The 21,548-nt window shown below is 41.4% G+C and overlaps 4 protein-coding genes across 5 annotated transcripts; 2 read left to right on the plus strand and 2 right to left on the minus strand.

Annotated features, from left to right (window-relative positions):
• Nucleotides 1-655: 655 nt before the first annotated feature.
• Nucleotides 656-2,291, plus strand: orai1b (ORAI calcium release-activated calcium modulator 1b). Its single transcript, XM_035185118.1, has 2 exons — nucleotides 656-1,006; nucleotides 1,121-2,291. Exons 1-2 carry the CDS (start codon nucleotides 893-895, stop codon nucleotides 1,676-1,678), a joined length of 672 nt encoding a protein of 223 aa, XP_035041009.1. The 5' UTR covers nucleotides 656-892; the 3' UTR covers nucleotides 1,679-2,291.
• Nucleotides 2,292-2,384: 93 nt separating this feature from the next.
• Nucleotides 2,385-6,215, minus strand: morn3 (MORN repeat containing 3). 2 transcript variants are annotated; one of them, XM_035185117.2, is made up of 6 exons: nucleotides 6,087-6,215; nucleotides 3,600-3,769; nucleotides 3,343-3,494; nucleotides 3,093-3,252; nucleotides 2,808-2,992; nucleotides 2,385-2,721 (listed from the first exon to the last, which is right to left on the minus strand). In XM_035185117.2, the coding sequence occupies exons 2-6, from the start codon at nucleotides 3,742-3,744 to the stop codon at nucleotides 2,656-2,658; spliced, it is 708 nt and encodes a 235-aa protein (XP_035041008.1). In that variant the 5' UTR covers nucleotides 3,745-3,769; nucleotides 6,087-6,215; the 3' UTR covers nucleotides 2,385-2,655. The 2 variants fall into 2 exon arrangements, with proteins under 2 accessions (XP_035041008.1, XP_035041007.1); XM_035185116.2 differs by having other exon boundaries at nucleotides 3,343-3,500.
• Nucleotides 6,216-6,388: 173 nt separating this feature from the next.
• tmem120b (transmembrane protein 120B) lies at nucleotides 6,389-15,010 on the plus strand. Its single transcript, XM_035185115.2, has 12 exons — nucleotides 6,389-6,546; nucleotides 8,344-8,462; nucleotides 9,540-9,656; nucleotides 9,749-9,808; nucleotides 9,899-9,994; nucleotides 10,083-10,172; nucleotides 10,407-10,472; nucleotides 10,942-11,003; nucleotides 11,775-11,867; nucleotides 12,128-12,192; nucleotides 12,478-12,546; nucleotides 12,830-15,010. Exons 1-12 carry the CDS (start codon nucleotides 6,484-6,486, stop codon nucleotides 12,944-12,946), a joined length of 1,017 nt encoding a protein of 338 aa, XP_035041006.1. The 5' UTR covers nucleotides 6,389-6,483; the 3' UTR covers nucleotides 12,947-15,010.
• rhof (ras homolog family member F) lies at nucleotides 14,760-21,455 on the minus strand. The gene is made up of 5 exons (XM_035185119.2): nucleotides 17,771-21,455; nucleotides 17,548-17,635; nucleotides 16,517-16,626; nucleotides 16,066-16,200; nucleotides 14,760-15,852 (listed from the first exon to the last, which is right to left on the minus strand). The coding sequence occupies exons 1-5, from the start codon at nucleotides 17,903-17,905 to the stop codon at nucleotides 15,688-15,690; spliced, it is 633 nt and encodes a 210-aa protein (XP_035041010.1). The 5' UTR covers nucleotides 17,906-21,455; the 3' UTR covers nucleotides 14,760-15,687.
• Nucleotides 21,456-21,548: the final 93 nt, after the last annotated feature.

Consider the following 21,548-nt stretch of genomic DNA (forward strand, 5'->3'; position numbering starts at 1 on the left):
TTGTATTTTTGTATTACTGCAAGTTTTGGGTGTGTAAGACCAGTATGAATGCAAGGCTAAGACATTTTGTTTCATTCTTAATTACTCAACACTTATATAACAAAATAAATCAATCAAACATTGAACACTAGAGGGATAACTAACAATGCAATAGAATAGACATTATTTTGATACAATTTTTATATGTAAGCGTTTAAGAAATATATAAATACTATTCATTTTTCAATATTAAATCAAATTTGTATAAATTGGTTCCAAGCTTTTATGTTTTTAATGTCTTTTGGTTTCTGTAGTATGGCGAATTAAATAAACTTAGTATTCTTTCTTTTTTTAAGGCTGGCTGATACTAATCTAAATGTACCAACACAAGAACAGAATAGAAAACCACACTGAGCATGGAGATATAGACACAAACATATAACACACAGACATATACAGACATAAACATATATAGACAATAAAGATAAAGAACATAAACAGAGAAGACAAATAACTAAATAAATTAACGGGATGGAAAAAGGGTCAATGGTCTAATCAGGAAATACAAATTCCATGTTATCATAACTATGCATGGTATTTTTTTATTTTATTTGAATCAATTTGAACTCTTACATAAAAGGATAAGCTAACAACTAGCCTCCATTTGGTCTCCAGCCTCTCAGCAGCGGATGTTGTTCTGTGGCGCACTGCCTTCTGGGTAATGTAAGGTGCAGACACGCTGTGCAGACCGGCGGTGAACGACGCAAACCGCATCCGCAGTTCAAGGCGAGGGTGAATGTATTGTAGGTGAACACGTTGACATGTTGATCGCTTGTTCCCGTCGCGTACAGGAGTAAGAAGAAGGTAACTGCGCCGGCGCTGCTCGTCCAGTCCCCGGACACAAAGACGCGACATGAGCCTGAACGAGCACTCGCTGCAGGCTCTGTCCTGGAGGAAGCTGTACCTGAGTCGGGCCAAACTCAAGGCTTCCAGCCGGACATCAGCTCTGCTCTCCGGATTTGCAATGGTAACGCTGTCCCCTGACATCACCCTGTGCACTCCTCTGTGGATGAATCGTGTTATTACAGAGTAGTAACGTGTTTATAAAGTTGTGTTTTCCTGTTCTCCTCCTCCTCTCCAGGTGGCTATGGTAGAAGTGCAGCTGGACAACAGCTACCCATACCCCCCTGCCCTCCTCATTGCCTTCAGTGCCTGCACCACCGTCCTCGTGGCCGTCCACCTCTTCGCTCTGATGGTCAGCACCTGCATCCTGCCCAACATCGAGGCCGTCAGCAACGTCCACAACCTCAACTCGGTGAAGGAGTCTCCGCACGAGCGAATGCACCGACACATTGAACTGGCGTGGGCCTTCTCCACAGTCATCGGTACTCTGCTCTTCCTGGCCGAGGTGGTTCTCCTCTGCTGGGTCAAATTTCTGCCCATCAAGCCCAACAAGGGCAGCAATAATACGGTGTCGTCCGGCGTGGCTGCTGCGATCACCTCCACCTCCATCATGGTCCCCTTCGGTTTGATCTTCATAGTCTTTGCTGTGCACTTCTACCGCTCCTTGGTCAGCCACAAGACCGACAGACAGTTTCAGGAGCTGGAGGAGTTATCGAACCTCACCAGGCTTCAGAACGAGCTGGACAACAGAGGGGACTCTTCCATCTTGCAGTCTCCGAGCTCACATTTCCCATAGGCAAGCATGGTGGATACAAATCTATGGTGGAACTCCTAGAATATCTCCAAGCCAGAAGCCTCATTATAGGTTTTACATTTTTTCTTCTTCTGTTTTTTTTTTTGTTTTTTTTACAGGAATGAAGATATATATATCTCACGCCTTTGTTGTGAAATTTACATTTGTGAAAATAGTTGTATTTCTAAAAGACATGTTTGATCAACTGTGAACTCACCAATCTACCATGACGCATGTAACTTGAAATTGTAAAGTCTTAACTGTGATAGTTGCTTGATTTTATCTCTTAAATTATGGCAGAGACAATCTGATCAATAACTAGGAATCCTGTCTGTTACCTGCTGCATTTATTTATCCGTTTGTCAGTGAAGACTGTCTTGGTTATTATATATATTACTTTGCTGTGTTTAATGAACCACAGGTATTTAACTCTTTCCTCTGTGTTTACCGTGCACACGATTTATTGTAATGCTCACTACTTGCATTTGTAACACCTGTTTTTTTTGCGTAGACTGGATCAACAGCTGCCAAAACTTGAGTATGGTACGAGTATGCTTGCTGACATGTTGTAGCTCAGGCTGTGGCACTATAATAAACACTTTTTTACCAAGTGTCATTCAAGGTTTCCCAGTTTAGAAAATAATTTGGATTTATTATCATTCTGATGTTATCTATCATTGACACATTGACGCAAGTCACATCTCAAACATTTGAAGTTTATGAGTAGATTTATTACATAATATTTTGCACAGATGTTTATCCTTTTGCTTTATAGCCAACTGCGCCAGTCCTGTTGGATGGTGAACTTTAAGTCATTCTCCTGACACTTGATTCTTTTAAAGAACACTTGTCTCCTTACGCATGCTGCATAATCATAGTTTGACTTGTGTGGAATACTTATTGGTATTACACACTTCTCTTTGCTTCATTTTGGAAAGCCAGAACCCTCTACCTATCCTTGCTCTTGATCCTCTTGTTCATCAATAGTGATCAAGGTAGGTTGACTGGGCTTCCCTTAAAACCAACTCCATATCCACCAGGTGGATCTGTAAAAGAAGAAGCTGTACGTTCATGTTTTTATCCTCAAGGTTGAAACCTCAAAATAAAATCAGCCACAGTCAGAATATCGTACCTGTGGAATTTGATACTTGCTCGAAGTTTGTGTTACATCCCTTTCAAAATCCGACAGGGTCCCACATTTTGCTACGCCATCCACCCAAAAGCCTTCATAAAGTTGGCCTTTATCAGAATAGTTGAACTTCCCATTACCGTTCTTCTTGCCATCTTGCCACGCGCCTTCATACCAGTTTCCATTTGCTTGGACAAAAATTGCAAAGTCAAAATTTTAATATAATCTGGACTGACTAAATTATAGTCTGCTTTAGATTGAAGTGTATGTAAAGCACATTGCTCTTACCAAATCGAATGATGCCCTGTCCGTGGCTCTTATCCCCCATCCATTCTCCCTCGTAGACATCTCCATTCTCATAATACATTCTCCCCCAGCCACTCCGATGGTCCTCACTCCACTCCCCGTCATAAACAGCAGAATTACTATACAAGTATTTCCCATACCCCTGAGGGATAGAAAGTGACACAAAATATATCACAGAGTGTAATTACACTTAGTTATCATGTGCATATATGGCTGTATATCAGATACGCACATGCTTCGTTCCATTTTTCCACCCTCCAAAGTACTTCCTTTCATACTTCTTTGTTTCTGGCTGCAGTACACTGTAAGTGCCATATCCATCCTGTTTTCCAAATCTCCACTCTCCATCATAAATAGCACCAGACTTCTTCCAAACTTGAATTCCTGTTCCTTAAAAAGATCAACATGCATAAACATTTTAACTGTGGTGTAATCAACCTATATAATGAACCACAACCAAACATTCACTAACACAACACAGTATCTAACCGTGCTTCTTGTTGTCCTGCCACTCCCCAGTGTATTCATTCCCATTGGCCGAGAAAACTGTGTGCCGCAGTCCACATTTCTGTGACTTCACATCCAACAGTTTCGAAAGTGACAGTGTTTTCTGAGATGCTTTGACAAACGGCATGGCTGGAGGCAGCTTGCTGAAAATCCTACAACATAAAAAAACTGTTAGCGCCACGCCCACTAATCACACATTACGGTCAGTGCCATCAAGTACAGACCACACAGTGAACATTTTATGTAAATCGAATTAAAGTTGTAAAACGAGGCTTACTTCCTGTTGCCACTGTTGCCACTGTTGTTCCTATCCCTATCACTACATACAAAACAATATGAATGTCTTCAGGGGGGCCTGTTCTTACAGACTTGTAGTTTGAGGGAGATTGAACAAAGTACACTGAAGTTACAGCAATTTTGTGTGTCGCGTCGTCTTGTTGAAATTGAACACTAACATGGCGTTGGACGAAAACTCACAGTTTACATATGACTTCATCATCAATGTCTTGAGGCCCTTCTGACAAAGTTTGAGATGGTTGTGGTCAATGTACGAGGACGAGTGCTTCAAAGTGTAAGACGTGCAAAAAACAAGACATTTCCTGTTGCCATCTGGGGGCGCTGGGATTTTAAGTCATGATTTCTGTATAGATGTTGATTATGCAAACCCCTCATTTGAATGCACAACATGGGTCAAAAATGACCTGTATTAATTTCCTGTTTTATTTCATGCATGTCTGGGTGTTTCTTTGCTATATTCTTTTATAGCTTATTCTTCCTTCTTCATTCAGGATTCAGGAGAAGGCTCCTTTGATGACATCGAAGACTCATGTCTTCTTTGCATATGCTTTGATGACATCGAAGACTCATGTCTTCTTTGCATATGCTTTGATGACATCGAAGACTCATGTCTTCTTTGCATATGCTTTGATGACATCGAAGACATCATCAAAGGAGCCTTCCTCATTTAGGAGAACTGGATTCCAAGACACACCCACAACTCCAGCTTGATCCTGTAGAACAGGGGTCACTAACAGGCGGACCGCGGTCCGAGTCCGGACCCAGAAGCCGTCCCGTACGGACCCGGACCTACAGCCAAAACAGAAGGTTATGATTTGCTTCTATTTGTAACCGGCGCAGCTTTTGTAGTCTTTCTCCGTCTCACTCCTCTGTTTCTCTCCCTTTCTCCGGCTCACTCCTCTGTATCTCTCCCTTTGTTTTCTCTACCTGTATCTCTATCTTTCTTTTTCTTTCTACCGTCTTCTCATGTGTAACTTGCCTCTAACTCTCTCATCTGTCTGCACTGTAGAGTCGCAATGTTTACCGCCTGGAATGCACAGACTTGATTGGCTGAGTAGTATCACATGGGATGGCTTAACTCGCATGCAATTGGTCTGTGCGTTTCCTCATCCGCCAAACCACTACCGTAAAGACTACAAAAGCTGCGCCGGTTACAAATAGAAGCAAATCATAACCTTCTGTTTTGGCTGTAGGTCCGGGTCCGTACGGGACGGCTTCTGGGTCCGGACTCGGACCGCGGTCCGCCTGTTAGTGACCCCTGGTCTTGGTCCTCAGCATCAGAGATTTCAGACTCAGAATCAAGACCAAGAATTGCCTCCTCATTTTCCTCATCAACCATAAGTCTGAAATGATTGCAACCAGCCATACTAACACTCTGGATGAAGAAAATCAAAAGCATATTTTCCAATGCATACCAATCAGTCTATTAAGTATATACTGTTATATTTCCAGTTTTATTTTGTTGATCTAGCTATGGTTAGCTATAGCCAGAAAAGCAGCTAGCTAGCTAACAGCTAATTAGTATTGTACATATTAGTTTTTCTCACTAGTAAAAGATTGTAAAATAAGACTTACATGCATCAGATGTGCAAACGCAGCTTTGTGAAATGAATGGGAGGTGATCCGTAGTGAATACATACTGTACGGGTCATTTGTGACCCATGTGTGTAAAAGTGATATAGAAATACAAAATTCATGTTTGTTTATAAAGGAAAAAAGTAAGAAAGGAAAATAATGATTTGTGGTAATCAAAAACTAAATATTTAATGAATAATTAGAATATTAAATGATAAAATACTTTATTTCTAAAATATAACAAAGAAACACTAGCATGAAATAACACAGGACATTAATAAGGGTCATTTTTGCCCCATGTTGTGCATTAGAAGGGTAGTGATACAAAAAAGTTTTTTATTCAAAAAGTAACAAGGCCACAGCCCTAGTTGATTTTATATCTATTGCATTTATTGATTTGTATAAAGACAGTGCTGATTAAATGTTGAATGTGGTGCAAACAAATACACGTGAACTCACATTTAGCATAATTAGTTTGAAGCTGGTTAGCTAGAACTTGCTATTCACCTGACTGACAAACAGCACTGTAACTTAAAACCCAGGTGAATTTAGCGAATCAAACACTCACAAAAAAACACAAAAATGTTTTACTTGTACCTTAGTGTTGTGTTCAAGTTTACTTTCTTCAAGTTACCAACTCAGGCCGTGAAGCTTCTGGAATAAACCAACACTGTTAGTAAGCTAGCAGCGTAGACTTAGCATTAAACTCAGTGTTTGTTGTATCCTAGCAACACAGATGTTTACTGGATGGCTCAGTTTAAATGAACTAAAAATAAATTATATTAAGAGCTATTTTAAAATCACATTTAACCGCGTCTTGCAGGTTGAGCTGATGCTTGATAAATTGTTATATGTTCATTTTATTGAAGTTTAAACGTGTGGCCGTGGTGTGTGATGTGCGCATGCTCCTTGCAGTCCATTTAAAGCAGCTTCTGCTCGAGTGACCCGGAGAGAAGCATCCCGTCCTCCCCGCCACCTCAGCGGCTGCAGCGCCATGTCCAAACCCAAGTTCCAGACGGAGTGGGAGGAAATAGACGAGGAGCACCAACAACTGCAGGTGATGGAGAAACCCTTCGAGGGGGTGCAACACCGACCCCGGTAGATTTAGTGGCTGAAGATGGTCGTGGATTGGTGCTAACTGTGCGCAGAGGGGCTCCGCTACTTGGGCTGGAGCGTTCCCCTGATCGCCATTCATTCGCAGCTCCGAGCTAAAGCTACTGTTGTTAGCTTTGATGCATCTTATATTTCACTTCGCGTCTGTTGCTGTAACATCCCAGAGCAGAGAGAGTGATTTAGCAGCTAGCGTTAGCAGCAGGTTGCTTGTTCTTGCTGCTCGAGTGAGATGAGGCTAATAAGCAGCTACTGTAAGTTAGCTAGCCCCACACCGCAGCACTGTGGACACTGGTGACTGTAGATTGTTCCTACAGAAGTCCCACGTTACAGGTGGTGAAGTGCACGTGTTGGCTATTGTTTTTTTTGCTTGAGTAAATTATATTGTGGTCCCTGAACGCAGCACTGTGCAGCCTTGCCAAGCTAGCTCAGGTTAGCTAGCAGGCTAACTTGAAAACAGCACAAGCAGGGTAGGATCTGTTTTACTTTGAAGCAGCAAAGCCCAAAGAGAGAGAGTCCTCTCCTCATGGCAGCATCACACATCTGAGACATGGATCGGCGATGCTATCATGATGATACAAAAATCTGGAGCTTCTCCGCTGGGAGACATGATGGAGGTGACTGTCAAGCTCTCCAGGGATTTGCTCCAGAGAAACTCAGATGTGTTGGTGAATAACGGAAGTCACATTATCCACCTGTCTCTCACTCGCAGTCTCCTGCAGCCCTCCACATTTTGACATCTTAACATTTGCAGCTTGTCAGGGTAAAGTCCCCAAACTCTGTGTGTGTGGTTCTGGTTTTTAAACTGGTTTGGTTGACCTTTAGTGAACCTCTGGAGTGATGCCTCCCTCTCCAGTTGGCCATGTGCATGTTGACATTACTGCTAAGGGGAAGGGGAAAAAAAGACATCGTATGATCTACCTCTATTGTAAACACAATGATCACAATCTGTCGGTTTACCTTTCCTCCTGAAAGGTCAGGATCTCTTTCTGCTTTCCAAAGTGTGACAAAGTTGAAGCATGGATTGCACAAAGTTACAGCAGAGGAGTGATTGCTCATTTAGTCCATAGCCTCAAGAAACCAGTGTTTTTATTTGGTGCGTAATCCAGTATTTTACATTTTGGGGATCTAGAAATAACACAAAATACAGTTTGTACTTCTAACATGGTGTACTTTTGAAGTATTTCCCCTTAAAACCCATTTGAAACATTTGTTTACGCTACTTGTCTCATTTTAATGTTAACAAAACAATAATTGTGGAAGTATTTATCAAAGAATGGCCCTTTTTGGTCTCTTGATTCTTGACAGTCCTGTTTGACAAAATAACATCCAGATGTTTCAAGATGTGACTATAAGTTTAGGAGATACTATGAAGTCAAGGGCTCTCTGAAAAAAGTTGGGAACCTGTGGTCTGGTCTTCAGACACAAATGCATGTGAACAGGCATTTTAATATTTCGCCACATAAGAATCATGGCTGTTTGTACTGAGAAATAAACAAGATTTTCACAGCATGAAGCATTTCCATCTCTGCTCAATCTCTATTCACCAGGAGCTTTTCAGTGTTGACTGAATATTTGAAGCTTGGCAAAGATTTTAAGATGAGGTTAAGATAAACTGTGTGTGTGTGCGCTTGTTACTGCTTTTCTATTAATTTGATTACTTATTGTCCATTTCTCAGTCCGCAGACGTTCCTCGTCTTACAGATTTCCTTTTGTTCACTTTGTGCATTTGTTTGTTCCCCAGGAAAGTCACAAAGTATACAGACACAAACTTGAGGAGCTCACCAATCTTCAGACAACGTGCAGCAGCTCCATCAGTAAACAGAGAAAAGGCCTGAAGGACCTGAGATACAGCTTGAGCAAGTAAGTATTCCCATAACCGGAACTGTAGAACACTGCATGTTTGTTTTTTACTGTTAGTCTATAGATGCATCACTGTCTAGATCATCAGCTAGTTTGTGTAACTATTTCATTCAAGAAAATGGTTGTGCGCCCAATTCAAGGTTAAGAAGCAAGTTTATTACCGTTCACAATCACCATGTACGAAATAACAAGTAGTAGAGGAAAGGTTCATGATTTTTCCAACTGAACAATATTTGTTCATTGTCCCTTTTTGTAAATTAATGTTCTTCCAGCTGCTTTTTAGTTCTGTTACACGCAGAATTATCATAACTCCTTTTGACACATAAATATCTTGTATGTCCAGAAATCTGTCTGTGGCTTGCATATCTCAAATCCTATTGGCTTCACACTCAACAATACACATGCCATGTCAAAATAAATGATGTGGGCCCGTTCCCGGCAACGGCAACTGATTCTCCAGGTCGTGGTTCCCTGAACTTTGAATAAACGGGTGAACAGATCTTTGTGCAGCAGCGGTGGCTTTAGGGTCCTGCAGATTGAGTCCTGCGGACGTTTTTTTTTACTTGCCGCGGCTCAATTACTGCAGGTCACTATAACCGTTTCAGAAAGAAAGCTGCAACCGGCATTACCCAGGCCAAGAAAACGGCTCATTCCAAAACAGGCGGGTTTAGTATGGGCACTGCTCTGGTATTTGATAGATGGAGAAAGATGCAGTCAATCTTGAAACTCTGGAACGAGCTGCCTGAGTAAATCAGGTCAGCAGAATCGGTGACCTCCTTTTTAATTCTCTTCTTAAAATAAAGAGCTATTCCTAATTTTAGTGACCGTCCATATTGCCTAATAAATCTTTATTGACCATTACAATTTTTTGGGGGATTTCCTTCATGTTAATTACTGGAACTTTTTGCGGTGACATGGCATTTGTTTTTATTCGGACTACAGTGCAAAATACTGTAAATGTTTTAACTGTTGCTTTGTTTCAATTTACTGCTCTGTGTAAAACAACTTGGGTTAAGATAAGAGCTGTGTAAAGGTCACTAGTAGTATTATACTGACCATCTTGTCTTTTCTTTACAGATGTGCGAAAACGTGTGACGAGATAGAACTGAAGTTGATCACGGACATCAAAACACAAATCAAAGATAAGGAAAATGTCTTTTTTGATATGGAGGCATATTTGCCGAAGAGGAACGGGTCAGTATTTCTTCATGTTGCCATTTCCTCTCTGTCACTTTTAGTTTCTCAAATGTATTTCTATTTATATTGTTGCCTTCTTTTGTGTCTAGACTGTACCTCAATTTGGTCCTGGGCAACGTGAACGTAACACTTCTCAGCAACCAGGCAAAGTATGTAAAGTGATCGGTCACGGACTCTGGATTTGTGTGTGTTTGATCTGCGCCGCTCATTGTCGACTTGTCTTCTGTTTATTTACATAGATTTGCCTACAAAGACGAGTACGAGAAGTTCAAGCTTTACATGACAATAATCCTGATGTTCGGAGCCATAACCTGCCTCTTCTTTCTCAACTATCGGTAAGATGTTTCTCATCGTCCTAAAGCGTTACTGCTGTCGATGTCGACAGAGTTGCTCACTATTTCATTTTCTCTGTTTTTTGTTTAGTGTCACTGATGAAATCTTCAACTTTTTGCTGGTGTGGTACTACTGCACATTGACCATAAGGGAAAGCATCCTCATGAGCAATGGCTCCAGGTGTGTTGCGGCATCAGTCCAGTCACTCTGCAGTCGGTGGAAACTGTCGTGTAAACCAGCAGGACACTTAATCTTTTTTTGATTTATTTCTATTTAGTTGAAAGTAAAGTGTACGATTGCTCCACATCGATATGATTTAGTAATTTGAAGAAGTGCTTGCTGAATTCCAGAGTTACAATTTAACATATGTTCTTGTCTTTTTTTCTTTTTTTTTTTTTTCATCTCCTCACTCAGAATCAAAGGTTGGTGGGTGTCTCACCATTATGTGTCCACCTTTCTGTCTGGTGTAATGCTGACCTGGTGAGTTTATGTCTTTGACTTTATTTTTTTTTACACATTCCTCTTAACGTGTTACTCGCATTGTCTTATGATTTACAACAACATCACCTCCTTGTTCTTGCTTACACTCAGTTGGTAACTGCTGTATGTCGATGTCACGAAATGCTTTGAAAACTCGAATAGGACAATATAATGGGATTACGACATATACATGTGTCCATAATGCAACTAAGATTAAAAATATTCCACATAATGAATCTATTTATTCAATCAAATCTTCTGAATATGACCTTATCAGGTTAAGGTCATCAGAGAATGCTTGTGACATAATGACAGATTATTATCTTATTCAGGTTAATATCAGAATATTAGTGTCCGTGTTTTGAGTTATCATATATGAACTTAAGGTCACACATGTAGAGGTTAGTGACTAAAGACGACTGTAGGTATTAATTTAATCTGTTTCTTTTTACCTTGTGTCTCCTCACAGGCCGGAGGGGGCCATGTATCAGATGTTCAGAAGCCAGTTTCTTGCTTTCTCTATATATCAGAGTAATAATTTTGTATCTGTTTGCTACACTTGGAACAAAATGTGTTGATGTTATAATTTTGTTTACTTACAAGTTTGGGTAACTAAGTGTAATGTTAATTTTGTAAAGACTAGTGATGGTGTTTGGTTAAGCTTCTTACCCCAGCATTTTATCATTTAATGCTCCAATGTTGGATGCTTTCGTTCTGTGAAACAGTGAAACGTCCTTGACAAACACTTTTCTCTGTGTATTTAGCAGACCTCTTCTTACTAGTAGCTGTAATGTCAACAGACTCTTGAAAAGTCAGTCAGACACAATCTAGATGTCATATAATAAAGATATAATGGCCCAGGTTAGACTTTAGCAGGAATCATACTATGACTCTGCAGAGAAACAATGATTTAGCACAGATATTCTACCACTACTGTCAATAACACAAAAGTTTGGTTGAATCTTCTGTTTCACTAGAATAGGGAAGTCATGTCCCACACTAGTGGTTACAGTCACTGCTCAGTACATCACATGCAGACTCATAATGTGTAATGTGAACGGTCTGTGTGGTTATGGTTTGGATGGTTTAAGTTAAAGAACTGTCAAATTCAGCCTAAACTGAGATAGTGCTGCTCTTTTAGTTGTTTTCTTTTGTTTTAAGCTAATAAAAGCATTATAGTGTACAGCTTCTCATCACGAACTTCTACTTACTGTTTTTTACTTTTATTTTACGGGGGAAGGTAACTGGTGGCGATTTGAGACACAAATTCAATCCTCTGCGTTTCATCCCTTTGTCCCCCAGGCTTCGTTCAGTTCCTCCAGTATTACTACCAGAGCGGCTGCTTATACCGGCTGCGAGCTCTGGGAGAGAGGAATCAGCTGGACCTCACAGTGGGTGAGTTGGCAGCTATTTTGGGTGGTTGTCATTTTTAAATCGTTTGAACTCTTGAGCCATCTGGAACGTGGCGTCTGGGGGGCGGAAATAGGGTAAAGGTGAGAGATGGAGACAGTTGTTGCCACACAAAAGATGTCGCACGATCTTGAGTGAGTGAGGACTCGTTGAGTTTGCTGCTCTAAGGTCAGAGAGAGAGCACAGGGATCATCTGTGCCTGGTTGTGCCGAGGTCACTGTTACAATTGTTCTGTGTCTCTGCAGAGGGATTCCAGTCCTGGATGTGGAGAGGCCTCACGTTTCTTTTGCCATTCCTCTTTTTTGGCCATGTAAGTCAAACCCTCTCTTATATTTATTTTCTTTTGTTTAAGATCAAACCACAGCTTAATCGCTTTAGTTTTAAATCAGAAAGAAGGGGTAAAACATATTTTACACCTGTATTTGTTGTTTGATTTGTATGAACTGCATAAAAATGTGTGTTTTAAGAGCGTGTAGTTCAACAAAGTATTTTTTGGATTGGATAAGGAGAAAGATGCAGATAAAAGGAATATTTTCTTGTGCAGCTAAGTGTGCAGAAACATTATAAATGACGGTGCCTCCTGTTCCTTTCGCAGTTTTGGCAGCTGTACAACTCGGTGACCCTGTTTCGCTTGGCAGGACATGAAGACTGTAAAGAGTGGCAGGTAAGGATCGCATTGGCACCTCCAAATGACAAATGAAACCTGAAACCATTGGTTAAATATCAAGACTCGAAAGGACACCACACATTTGGGTCCTCGTGTGGACATCAGGGACTTGATTTCTGAACACAGCGACTTTATTCAAGTGAACTCTGTTTTACCTCCATCTGCTTCAACATGCCCTCACGCAGCTACATTTGGAAATCGAGACATGGCCCTGGTTATAAAAATGCATGTTCACACTTGTCTTGAAATAAAACAGATTCTCCTTTTTTTTTCCCTTCAGATATTTATGTTGGCGTTGACGTTTCTCATCCTGTTCCTGGGAAATTTTCTCACCACGGTAAAAGTTGTGCACCAGAAAATCCAGAAAAACCAGGAGAAGGTGCAAAAAACTGACTGAGACATAAACTCAACAAGACGCCTCAAATTCTTCCAAACGGCCAGTAACTTTGAAGCAACAGGCACAGATGGCTTGTGAGACTGACCCCAGTACGATCGGGCCGGGAGAAGACAAAGCTTCTCTCGGGCTTTGATTCCGCCAGCGGCATCCCGCCGGAGTATCTGGAGATCAGGCTCTCTGCTTTCTGATGACTCGTTGTTTGTGTCGCTGCTCAGTCGGTCTCAACACAAAGCGTCGTTCACCTTTCTAAGGATGAGCCGTTTTGTTGCTTTATCTTATACATAAAAAAAAAAAAAGTGAGTGGAAAGAATGCGTTGTATTTGAGTGTTGGTGTCAGTGTATGAGTCTGTCTGGGAGCCTTTGTTCAAATCATATGCAACTGAAAGAGGGCAGGTAGCATCAGTATACAGATGGGTGACAAATTAAAGGAAAAGCAAATTGTGTCAACCACCAGAGCAGCTTCAGTGTGCCCCGGCATTGATTCTACAAGTTTCTGGAGGGAAAACGCTCCCTTCATCAAAAATATATTCCCTCTTTTGGTGTTCATCGTGATAGCTGTCAGTTCTGTTGACTGTGAAGGCCACAGCTAATGTTTCACATCATTCTCGTTAAAACCATTCAATGACTCAATGTGCTCTCTGTGGATTGGGGTTTCATTTCTGTTTTTCCTCTAATTTATCACCCGTCTGTAATTTGCCTTTTGAGGACTTAACGTCTGTTATGTACATACTTCATACTTCTGTGAAGTAGCAACTGTCAAACTGTCTTTGGCTCAGTCAAACGTGGACATGTTCAAATTGGCACTGCGCTTCATTTCTTTTACGAGTAGTTCCCAAACTCCCCATCAAGCTGTTGCACTGCTAATCAGTGTTGTTACTCGTTTATTTTTTTTTAACTAGACTTTTGTTCTCAGTCAAATAAGTTAAACTTTAAAAAACATAAACCTGATACTTCCCAAGCAGGTAACCTTAGTTACCTTCAGCTTCCTGAAAACAAATTTGTGTGATGTTAGAACGCAACACTGTTATTCCCGTTAGGCAGCGTTTTCATAAATGTGTGTGTGTGTGTGTGTGTGATCTAATCCCTAAACTCTGGCTCACACATAAAAACCTGGTGTTCTCGCGAGGTTTTCATGTGACTGCCTCTCTAGCGGTTCCATTTTTATGATGTAATTAGCATAATGCTAACAAATTGTAATGTAAACGTAGGTCTATTGTGTTTCCCTCTAAATTTTTACGTGTGTAGGAAGAGCTTTGAGCGTAGGAAACGTTTTGTCACAAAGGTTCAAAGTTCATGCAGAGTTTTTGGATTTGTCATCACTGTGCTGCTACCGTTCCCTTTTCATTCTGTAATGATCAAACGCTGCTATTAGCACTGGTACTGTGAGACTATGACGCACACTGATGAGTAATCATGTGCTGGATTATTTTTATTTTATTCAACTAGACGTACTAAATTAAATATTTATAAGAATTAATTGATTAATGGCCAATTCCATGGCTTTTACTCTCCTTCATTGTCATGGTCTTTTACTCTCCTTCATTGTCATGGTCTTTTACTCTCCTTCATTGTCATGGTGTCTGGTTCACATTTCATGCTTGTTTAAAAATGGCACTCGAGGGTGTTTTTGTCAGGGGGTCGGTGGGTTCAAACGAACAGCTGTAGTGGTGTCGGGTCTCTGTTGCCTTATTCTCCCTCCAGCCTGTCACAGCAAAACACTGTCCTGCTTCTTTTATTTTGAAAAACCAAAGACAATTGCATTAAATTGTCTTTTCACACCCCCTTCATACAGTAGTGCTGCTGAGGAGGGTCATAGTATTTACACATCACTTTTATTGATGATTGACGAGTTACAGACTAAAATGTTACATGAGCTGCCAGGATGCACAACACAGTGAAATACTTCCTTGTTTTTATGATGTAGCCGATGTTAAACAAATGTTTTCATCAATCTTCTTGAATCTGTAACTGGTGCCTGAGTACGATCAGTGACGAGAGACAGTTGACAATTTCTCTGTGTACATTCTTGTAAAGAAATATTTAAAATTAAACACGTAATTGCAATTTCTGTTTCTTGTTCACTCAAACCTGAGGCAACTTATTTATTTGAATGTTGCATTTGTAGTCGACTCTGCATTCCAGGTTTTTAACACTGGTGGGCACTGTTGGCAAAGATTAGAGCTTCAGTTGATGGAGCGAAAACATTCGAGCCCAATGTTTATTTGACTGAAAATGAACTAACCCTCCTTTTTTCTTCTCAAGATTTAAAGCTACAGAACCATTATCATTAATTATATTTCAAAAACTATTTTATAAGGGTGCTTGTTTTCTACCGAACCACATTTAAACGGGGCAGACATTTAAATGATCCTAGTAAAAACCTCCATAAGAGCTGACTGCAAATTTCTCCAATAAATACACTCAATAAAACAAGCCGTACAATGCTTTTTCTTTGGAAAATTACTAAAATATAATATCTGTATAAAAGAAGTAAAAAAAAATAGTAAAATACATTGACCAGAGTCATTTCAAGTTATGTAACACTTGCACGCATCTCCACCCGGCCATTTCTTGCAAAATCGTCTTTCCTGTTGCATCACTTTTGGTAAAAGGAGACGAGCTCATGACTCAGTGGTGCCTCAACTTGCAGGAACAGAACCATCTCTTGGTGTCTTTGTGAAGTCGTCACCTGTGGGGCCTCGTCTGCAGAATGGGGCCCTCGAGGCTCCGTCCCTTCCACTTCACAAAACCACACATGTCTTCTTCCTCCTACACTTCTTTTTTTTCCGACAGTAGGCCAGAGCCTTTTTGGCGGCCTCTCTGAAAATGTCCTCTACGTGCTCCTGATACTTCGCTGAGCACTCGAGGTAGAGCTCTGCGTTCATCTGCTGCCGGATCTCCTCACCCTACATCCAAAACCAACAATTAGATTCTATGCCTGTGAGAGTAAGGCGATAAAGAAAGATAAATGTGCATTTCCATTCATTTGGCTGTAGTACAGTTAAAAGTGGTTTAAGCTTCTGGCTGTGGTGCATCATGTGGCAGTTTATATCCTGTGACCTCGGGCTGAAAAGGCCTGTTTTCACAGATCAACGCCTGCACACGTCTTCTTGTCTTACCTGCGAGTATGTGATGGGAGACAGATTCGAGGCCATCAGCTTCCTCGAACACTCCTTGTCCTTCCGGAGGTCGGTCTTGCAGCCAATCAGGATGACCGGTATGTCCTGACAGAAATGCTTCACCTCAGGGAACCACTGACGTTAAAAGAGAAATAATTAAATGTCTCGCACGCTGAGATGCAATTCTGTACGTCTGCTCTATTTAACTTTCTTTGACAGCGTTTCTCCCTCTGTTTGTACTGAGAGGAGTCATGAGGTCAACGTCCATGCCTGCATGAGTTAATCATAGCTCAAAGAATGCAGCCGGCACAAACACACCAGACTCTGACAATCATTTACAAACTGAATTTGAACAGCCAACCTGAAACTCCAGTTGAACGGTCACATTGTTGTTTCGGTTTGCCTGCATGTGGAACTCTGTGTGTCGTTAATGATCTGAAGAGGTGATTACCTTTATCAGGACATTCTCAAAGCTGGTGGGGTTGGTCACGTCGAAGCAGATCAGGATCAGGTCGGCCTCTTGATAAGAGAGTGGTCTCAGTCTGTCATAGTCTTCCTGTCCTAGAAAAAGGAAGATGAAACCTACGTGTTAGCTGATAGATAAGTTACAATTTATTGGTGAACATTTTGTGCAGGACGCAACGGCCTGATCTTCAACATGTGTTACAAAGTCGGAGACGATGAATAAAAACCCACATCCTGGCCTCAGCTTCCTTTTTCCGCTGATGTAAAGCACCCTGCTGCTCTTATACTTAAGATAAGGTGTCAAGTCTCACTGTCATGGGTTTTGCTGAACATGTAACGACTTTAAAACACTTATCTGTAATGGGAAATTCATGTTTTATGTCCCACAGAGACCCACCAGGTTGTGAAATTGGTGGAAATGTTGTCTTTACCTAGTTTTTTAACCACTAATAAAACAAAAGACTATGTTTTCTGAGCCCTTATGTGCCAAATGTATTTTCTTTAACCTCAAATAATTGTAGGGGAGCTTTATCCAGAAAAATTATATTCTGACAAATTCAAATTCAATCAGACACCTTACCATCTGACAGTCTGACTAGTTTTATAAACTTTCTGTACATTTGACTTCACTAAAGCTTGTTGGTAGTTTCTACCAGTTTGTCACTTCCCGAGAGATGATTCAGATGATGCTCTGACGTTAATGTCGACCTTTACCACTTCCTCTGTGTCCCTGTGTTTCAGAACAACCAGATAAAGACAACGCACAGTGTCGAGATGCCTGAACTTTAATATCTGAAAAGATAAGACACTATAAAATAATTCCTCCAACACCGGCAGTGAACATCAGCGGCTGACCTCTAAGTCAGTGTGTGTGTGCTCTTTATCTGCACAGATATATTATATATACTCCAGGCAGTTGACACAGTGTGTTGTTCAACATCCTCAAAACGCTGTCTTTTCGCATCATGTTAAATGTAGTGAGACTTCATGGATGTTCGACACGGAGGTGATTCTTACCGGCTGTGTCATACAGGTTGAGCTGTATCTCTTTTCCTCCGAGAGAGATAGTGCTGACATATTTTTCAAACACTGATGGAGCATATTTCTGTTTTTGAGACAAGAAGAATATGCTGGTTTTAGGGTACAGCCGTGTATTGACTTATTCTTTCCTATGTCACATTTTTGAAGAGCATCTAGTCTTGAAAAGGACATTATCACTGTATGACACAGCCTCTCTTACCTCTGGAAAGTTTCCTCGAGCATAAACGAGCAGAAGAGATGTTTTCCCGCAGCCTCCATCTCCAACAATCACAATTTTGAGTTCATCTCCCTTCTTTGTGGTGCCATTCCCAGTCCCAGCACTGTTCTGTGTCATGTCGACCTCCAGCACCAGTCACACAGGTGCCAGTCAGGACAGGGATGAAGACGCTCCCTCCAAATTCAGCTTAAACACATGGTGAATCTTTATTTGGAAAGGCTGAGATGGTTTGCAGGCTTGTGTCATGAGAGAGGAACAGACGAGCCTCATGGTTTACCAGGTACAGCTCGGCCTCCTCACCACTTCCTGTTCCTGTCACATCGAGGCTGTCTCCAGTCAACCCCCCCCCCCACTACACACTTCTCCCCTGTCCCGTGGCCGCGCTGCTCAATGAGGCAGCATCTCTGGGGTATGAATAATGCAGCAGCATCTGAGTGTGGCTGCACCTACTTCCTCTATTGCCTGTGCTTTCCTCTTTCATTTGAAAGGGTGGGGGCTTGATGTGAAGTACTGCCTCCGTCCACAGAAGTGTGCATGAGCGATAACGCTGAAAATGTTCCTCTTAGGCTGGAGATAAGTCAGCGAGTATTGTTGACGTATTCACGGCAAGTATGTTCAGATGGTTAACTGTGAAGTCATGTGGGGCCTGGAGATTCTCTGGTGACAGTGAATGGGATGAATGAGTGTCTTGTACCTTTTAGAGTACAAGTACTAGATGTGCTAGAGCTGGTGTCTTTTGTGAACTTCTCTCAGGTCAGACCCTCGTCTTCTTCTTCGATGAAGCACGAAATATGAGCTGTCATAAACCAGCTGCCTCACTTCTCTCAGGTCCCTTGAATATATACATGTTTGAATCTTTATGGTAAAAATCCTTTAATTGTAATCCATTAAATATCAGTGTATTATAGTATATAATCAATTTTTGATTTGTTGAATGTATACCTCTGAAAACACCATTTGACCACGTTATTAGTTTATATATAAATAATGGTAGCATCCATTCACGTCATTGGTTTGAATCCTCGTGGTTACAGCAAAAATGTACTTCTCCTTTCACTCCGTGCAGCTGAACACGCCAGTGACATCACAGATTGGGCGTCAGGACAAGCTACTCTCTCTCTCTCTCTCTCTCTTTCTCTCGTCCCAGCGTGTGACGTTCAGGCATCTTATCCAGCAGCACCGAGCAAAATGAAGTGATTACGTTGGAGATAATGCAGAGATACTGTCACATACTACTATACTGGTTTTTTTTTTATTTTTATGGAAGGCTGAAGGAGACAAGCTACTTTAGAGCAAGATGACTTCTAAGACATATATGACATTAAATGCGATTTCCCTTTAACACAGCTTCAGTCTATAAATAGGGTTGAATGTTATAATTATGGTTAGATAGTATCAAAGACAACAGGACATGCAGTGTGATTTTATTCATTCTTGCCTTTGTGTTACCACTGCTTATCCAATTACCTGGATGCCCCGAGATCTCCTGAACATATTGTATGCAATGAAATTACATTTTAATCTTAAATTTGGGAATATGTGGGTTGACTACCATGGGTGTTAGGAGAGAACAGATCATAAAGAATGAGCGTGCATATTCAGAAAGCACAACAATGCTTTGGAGATTAATCTAGATTCAGTGTCTAGAGTCTAGTCGCTGAGGAAAATTCAAACCTACGTAGGCTACAAAGTCAAATCTAAAGGTTAAATTTCAGCGGTCAGTGCCGGGAAAGGATGTATTTAGTTGGTGTGTTGGAGCGCCTAACCCTTTTGAGTAAGCTGTCTCTTTAAGAGGATAAGCTGACACTGCCCTTTGCCTATTTTAAGAAGAGACACATAGTCTTCCAAGTATTTAAAACACATGCAGATCTCCTACAGCCATGTCTGTGGGTTTTAGTGTGGTGTGCTTTCAATGTCATGACTGGTGGAAAATACTGTGTTAAATCCAGGCCTTATATCGTTTGAAGCTTAAAGTGTCAGTGTAAATTCATCAAAAAGATTTAAAAAAAAAACAATCTGCTTCAGTTTCCACAACAACAAACCATAAAATGGGTGTATATTCTATTTATTTAAACACCTCAAAATCACAGACAGGTGAGAGTATTGCCAGGCAAAAAGAGACTAAAGCACAAACCATACTGTGGAATATTACACTACCAATACACAAACATGCAAATATGTAAGAGCTAGAAAGAAGAAAGGTTGATGTTGTAAATAAAACAAATACAGTACCAGCAATCTGCATGGATAAATCCTTGAATAAGCAAGTGTGGCCATGAATAATCAAAAAACACAAAGCGCAGAGGATACCTGGTTGGATTCAGTGAACAATCCGTCAGAATAAAAGGCTGCTCATACAAAGAAAGACAGAGAGGAGGTGCATTGTCTGCCTGAATCCAGAGAAACAGCCACACACCGTGTCCCATATGCTTTTACAATAAAGTATTGTGTAGCACATGCTTTAAAAAAATCCCTGTACAATAATAATAATAATAGAAAAGTGCTTGTTTGACTCATAAGGTGAAACTGTCAACCTGAATAACTATTTAAAAAAAAAAGGATTATAAAATTGTCCTGTGCAAAATATCCAAACATGTAAAAGCACCCATTGTCAATTCATGAACAAAGAACAATTGTCAAAAAATAGTTATTCGCCATGCATGCAGAGAGACAGCTGTCCTGAACGAGAGAGGCCAATCCTCTGTGTGGAATATTCCAGTCTGTCAGCAGCGCGCAAAACTGAATGGCGCAACCCACCGGGGAGGAGTTTTTCCTTTTTTTTTTAAAACCAGGGCCTAAAAATAACCATATTAGCAAAGTCGAAGAGAAAAGCCTCAACTAGTATTAAACATTCACCTTTGTAACGCAAACATAACCATCACAAGTTGGTCCCCATTGTGTAAGAGCTAAAAAGTAAAAAACAAAAACACAGGCATACTTGAGGAATGAAGGATTAAAGAGAGAGAGAAAGAGAGAGGGTGGGGGAGCTGCCTCGTGACCTGCAAATGGAGGAATGCGCGCTCTTGGCAGCCGGAGCTGAGAGAAGGAGATCAAGACAAACAGGCCTCTGACACCGGCTACGATTTTAATGTCCTCAAACGCACTGCGCACACGCTCACAGCACCGTGCGTAAAAGGCACAACGTGGAGAGACCCCTGTTTTACGCACGCGAACACAAGCGTCCCCCTGCCTCTGTTTTTCAGCTCCTTCAGCAAACAAAGAGTAGAGTCGCATCTTGTTTGTTAGTTTGATGCGGCCTGCGGCGTTTGGAACACTCGATGACGGTGATCCAAAAAGAGAGAGAGCGAAAGAGCGAGAGAGAGAGAGAGGGAGGGGGGAAGCAGGCGCTGAAGCTCGTTGCAGCCCCGATGGTTGTTTATCACGCAGATAGAAATCTAAAGGGCTGCTGCTGTTACCATGGAGGAGGAGGAGGAGGAGGGACAGGGTTCCTGGTGACCTTATATGGCGGTGTGGGGGTTCTGCAACACCATGGCAACCGGCCAGAGCTCTCGGATTACCGCCGTTGCCAGGGCGCGTCAGCCAAGCGAGCGACACTTTGACAGGCGCTTGTTGACGCGTCCTTCCTCATAACGAAGCTCTCTGCCGCGTTTATCTGTTTATTTTAACTTCCTATAAAAACATGCATCGTTTCGAGACAGAAAAACAACCCCCCCCCCACCCCACCCCTGTGTCGCTTGGTGCAAAGACTTCACGTCGAATCAGAGAGATATGTCCTCGGAGAAAGAGCGTCTCCCCCCCC

Source organism: Hippoglossus stenolepis, chromosome 18 (assembly GCF_022539355.2).
Source record: "Hippoglossus stenolepis isolate QCI-W04-F060 chromosome 18, HSTE1.2, whole genome shotgun sequence".
Classification (NCBI taxonomy): domain Eukaryota; kingdom Metazoa; phylum Chordata; class Actinopteri; order Pleuronectiformes; family Pleuronectidae; genus Hippoglossus; species Hippoglossus stenolepis.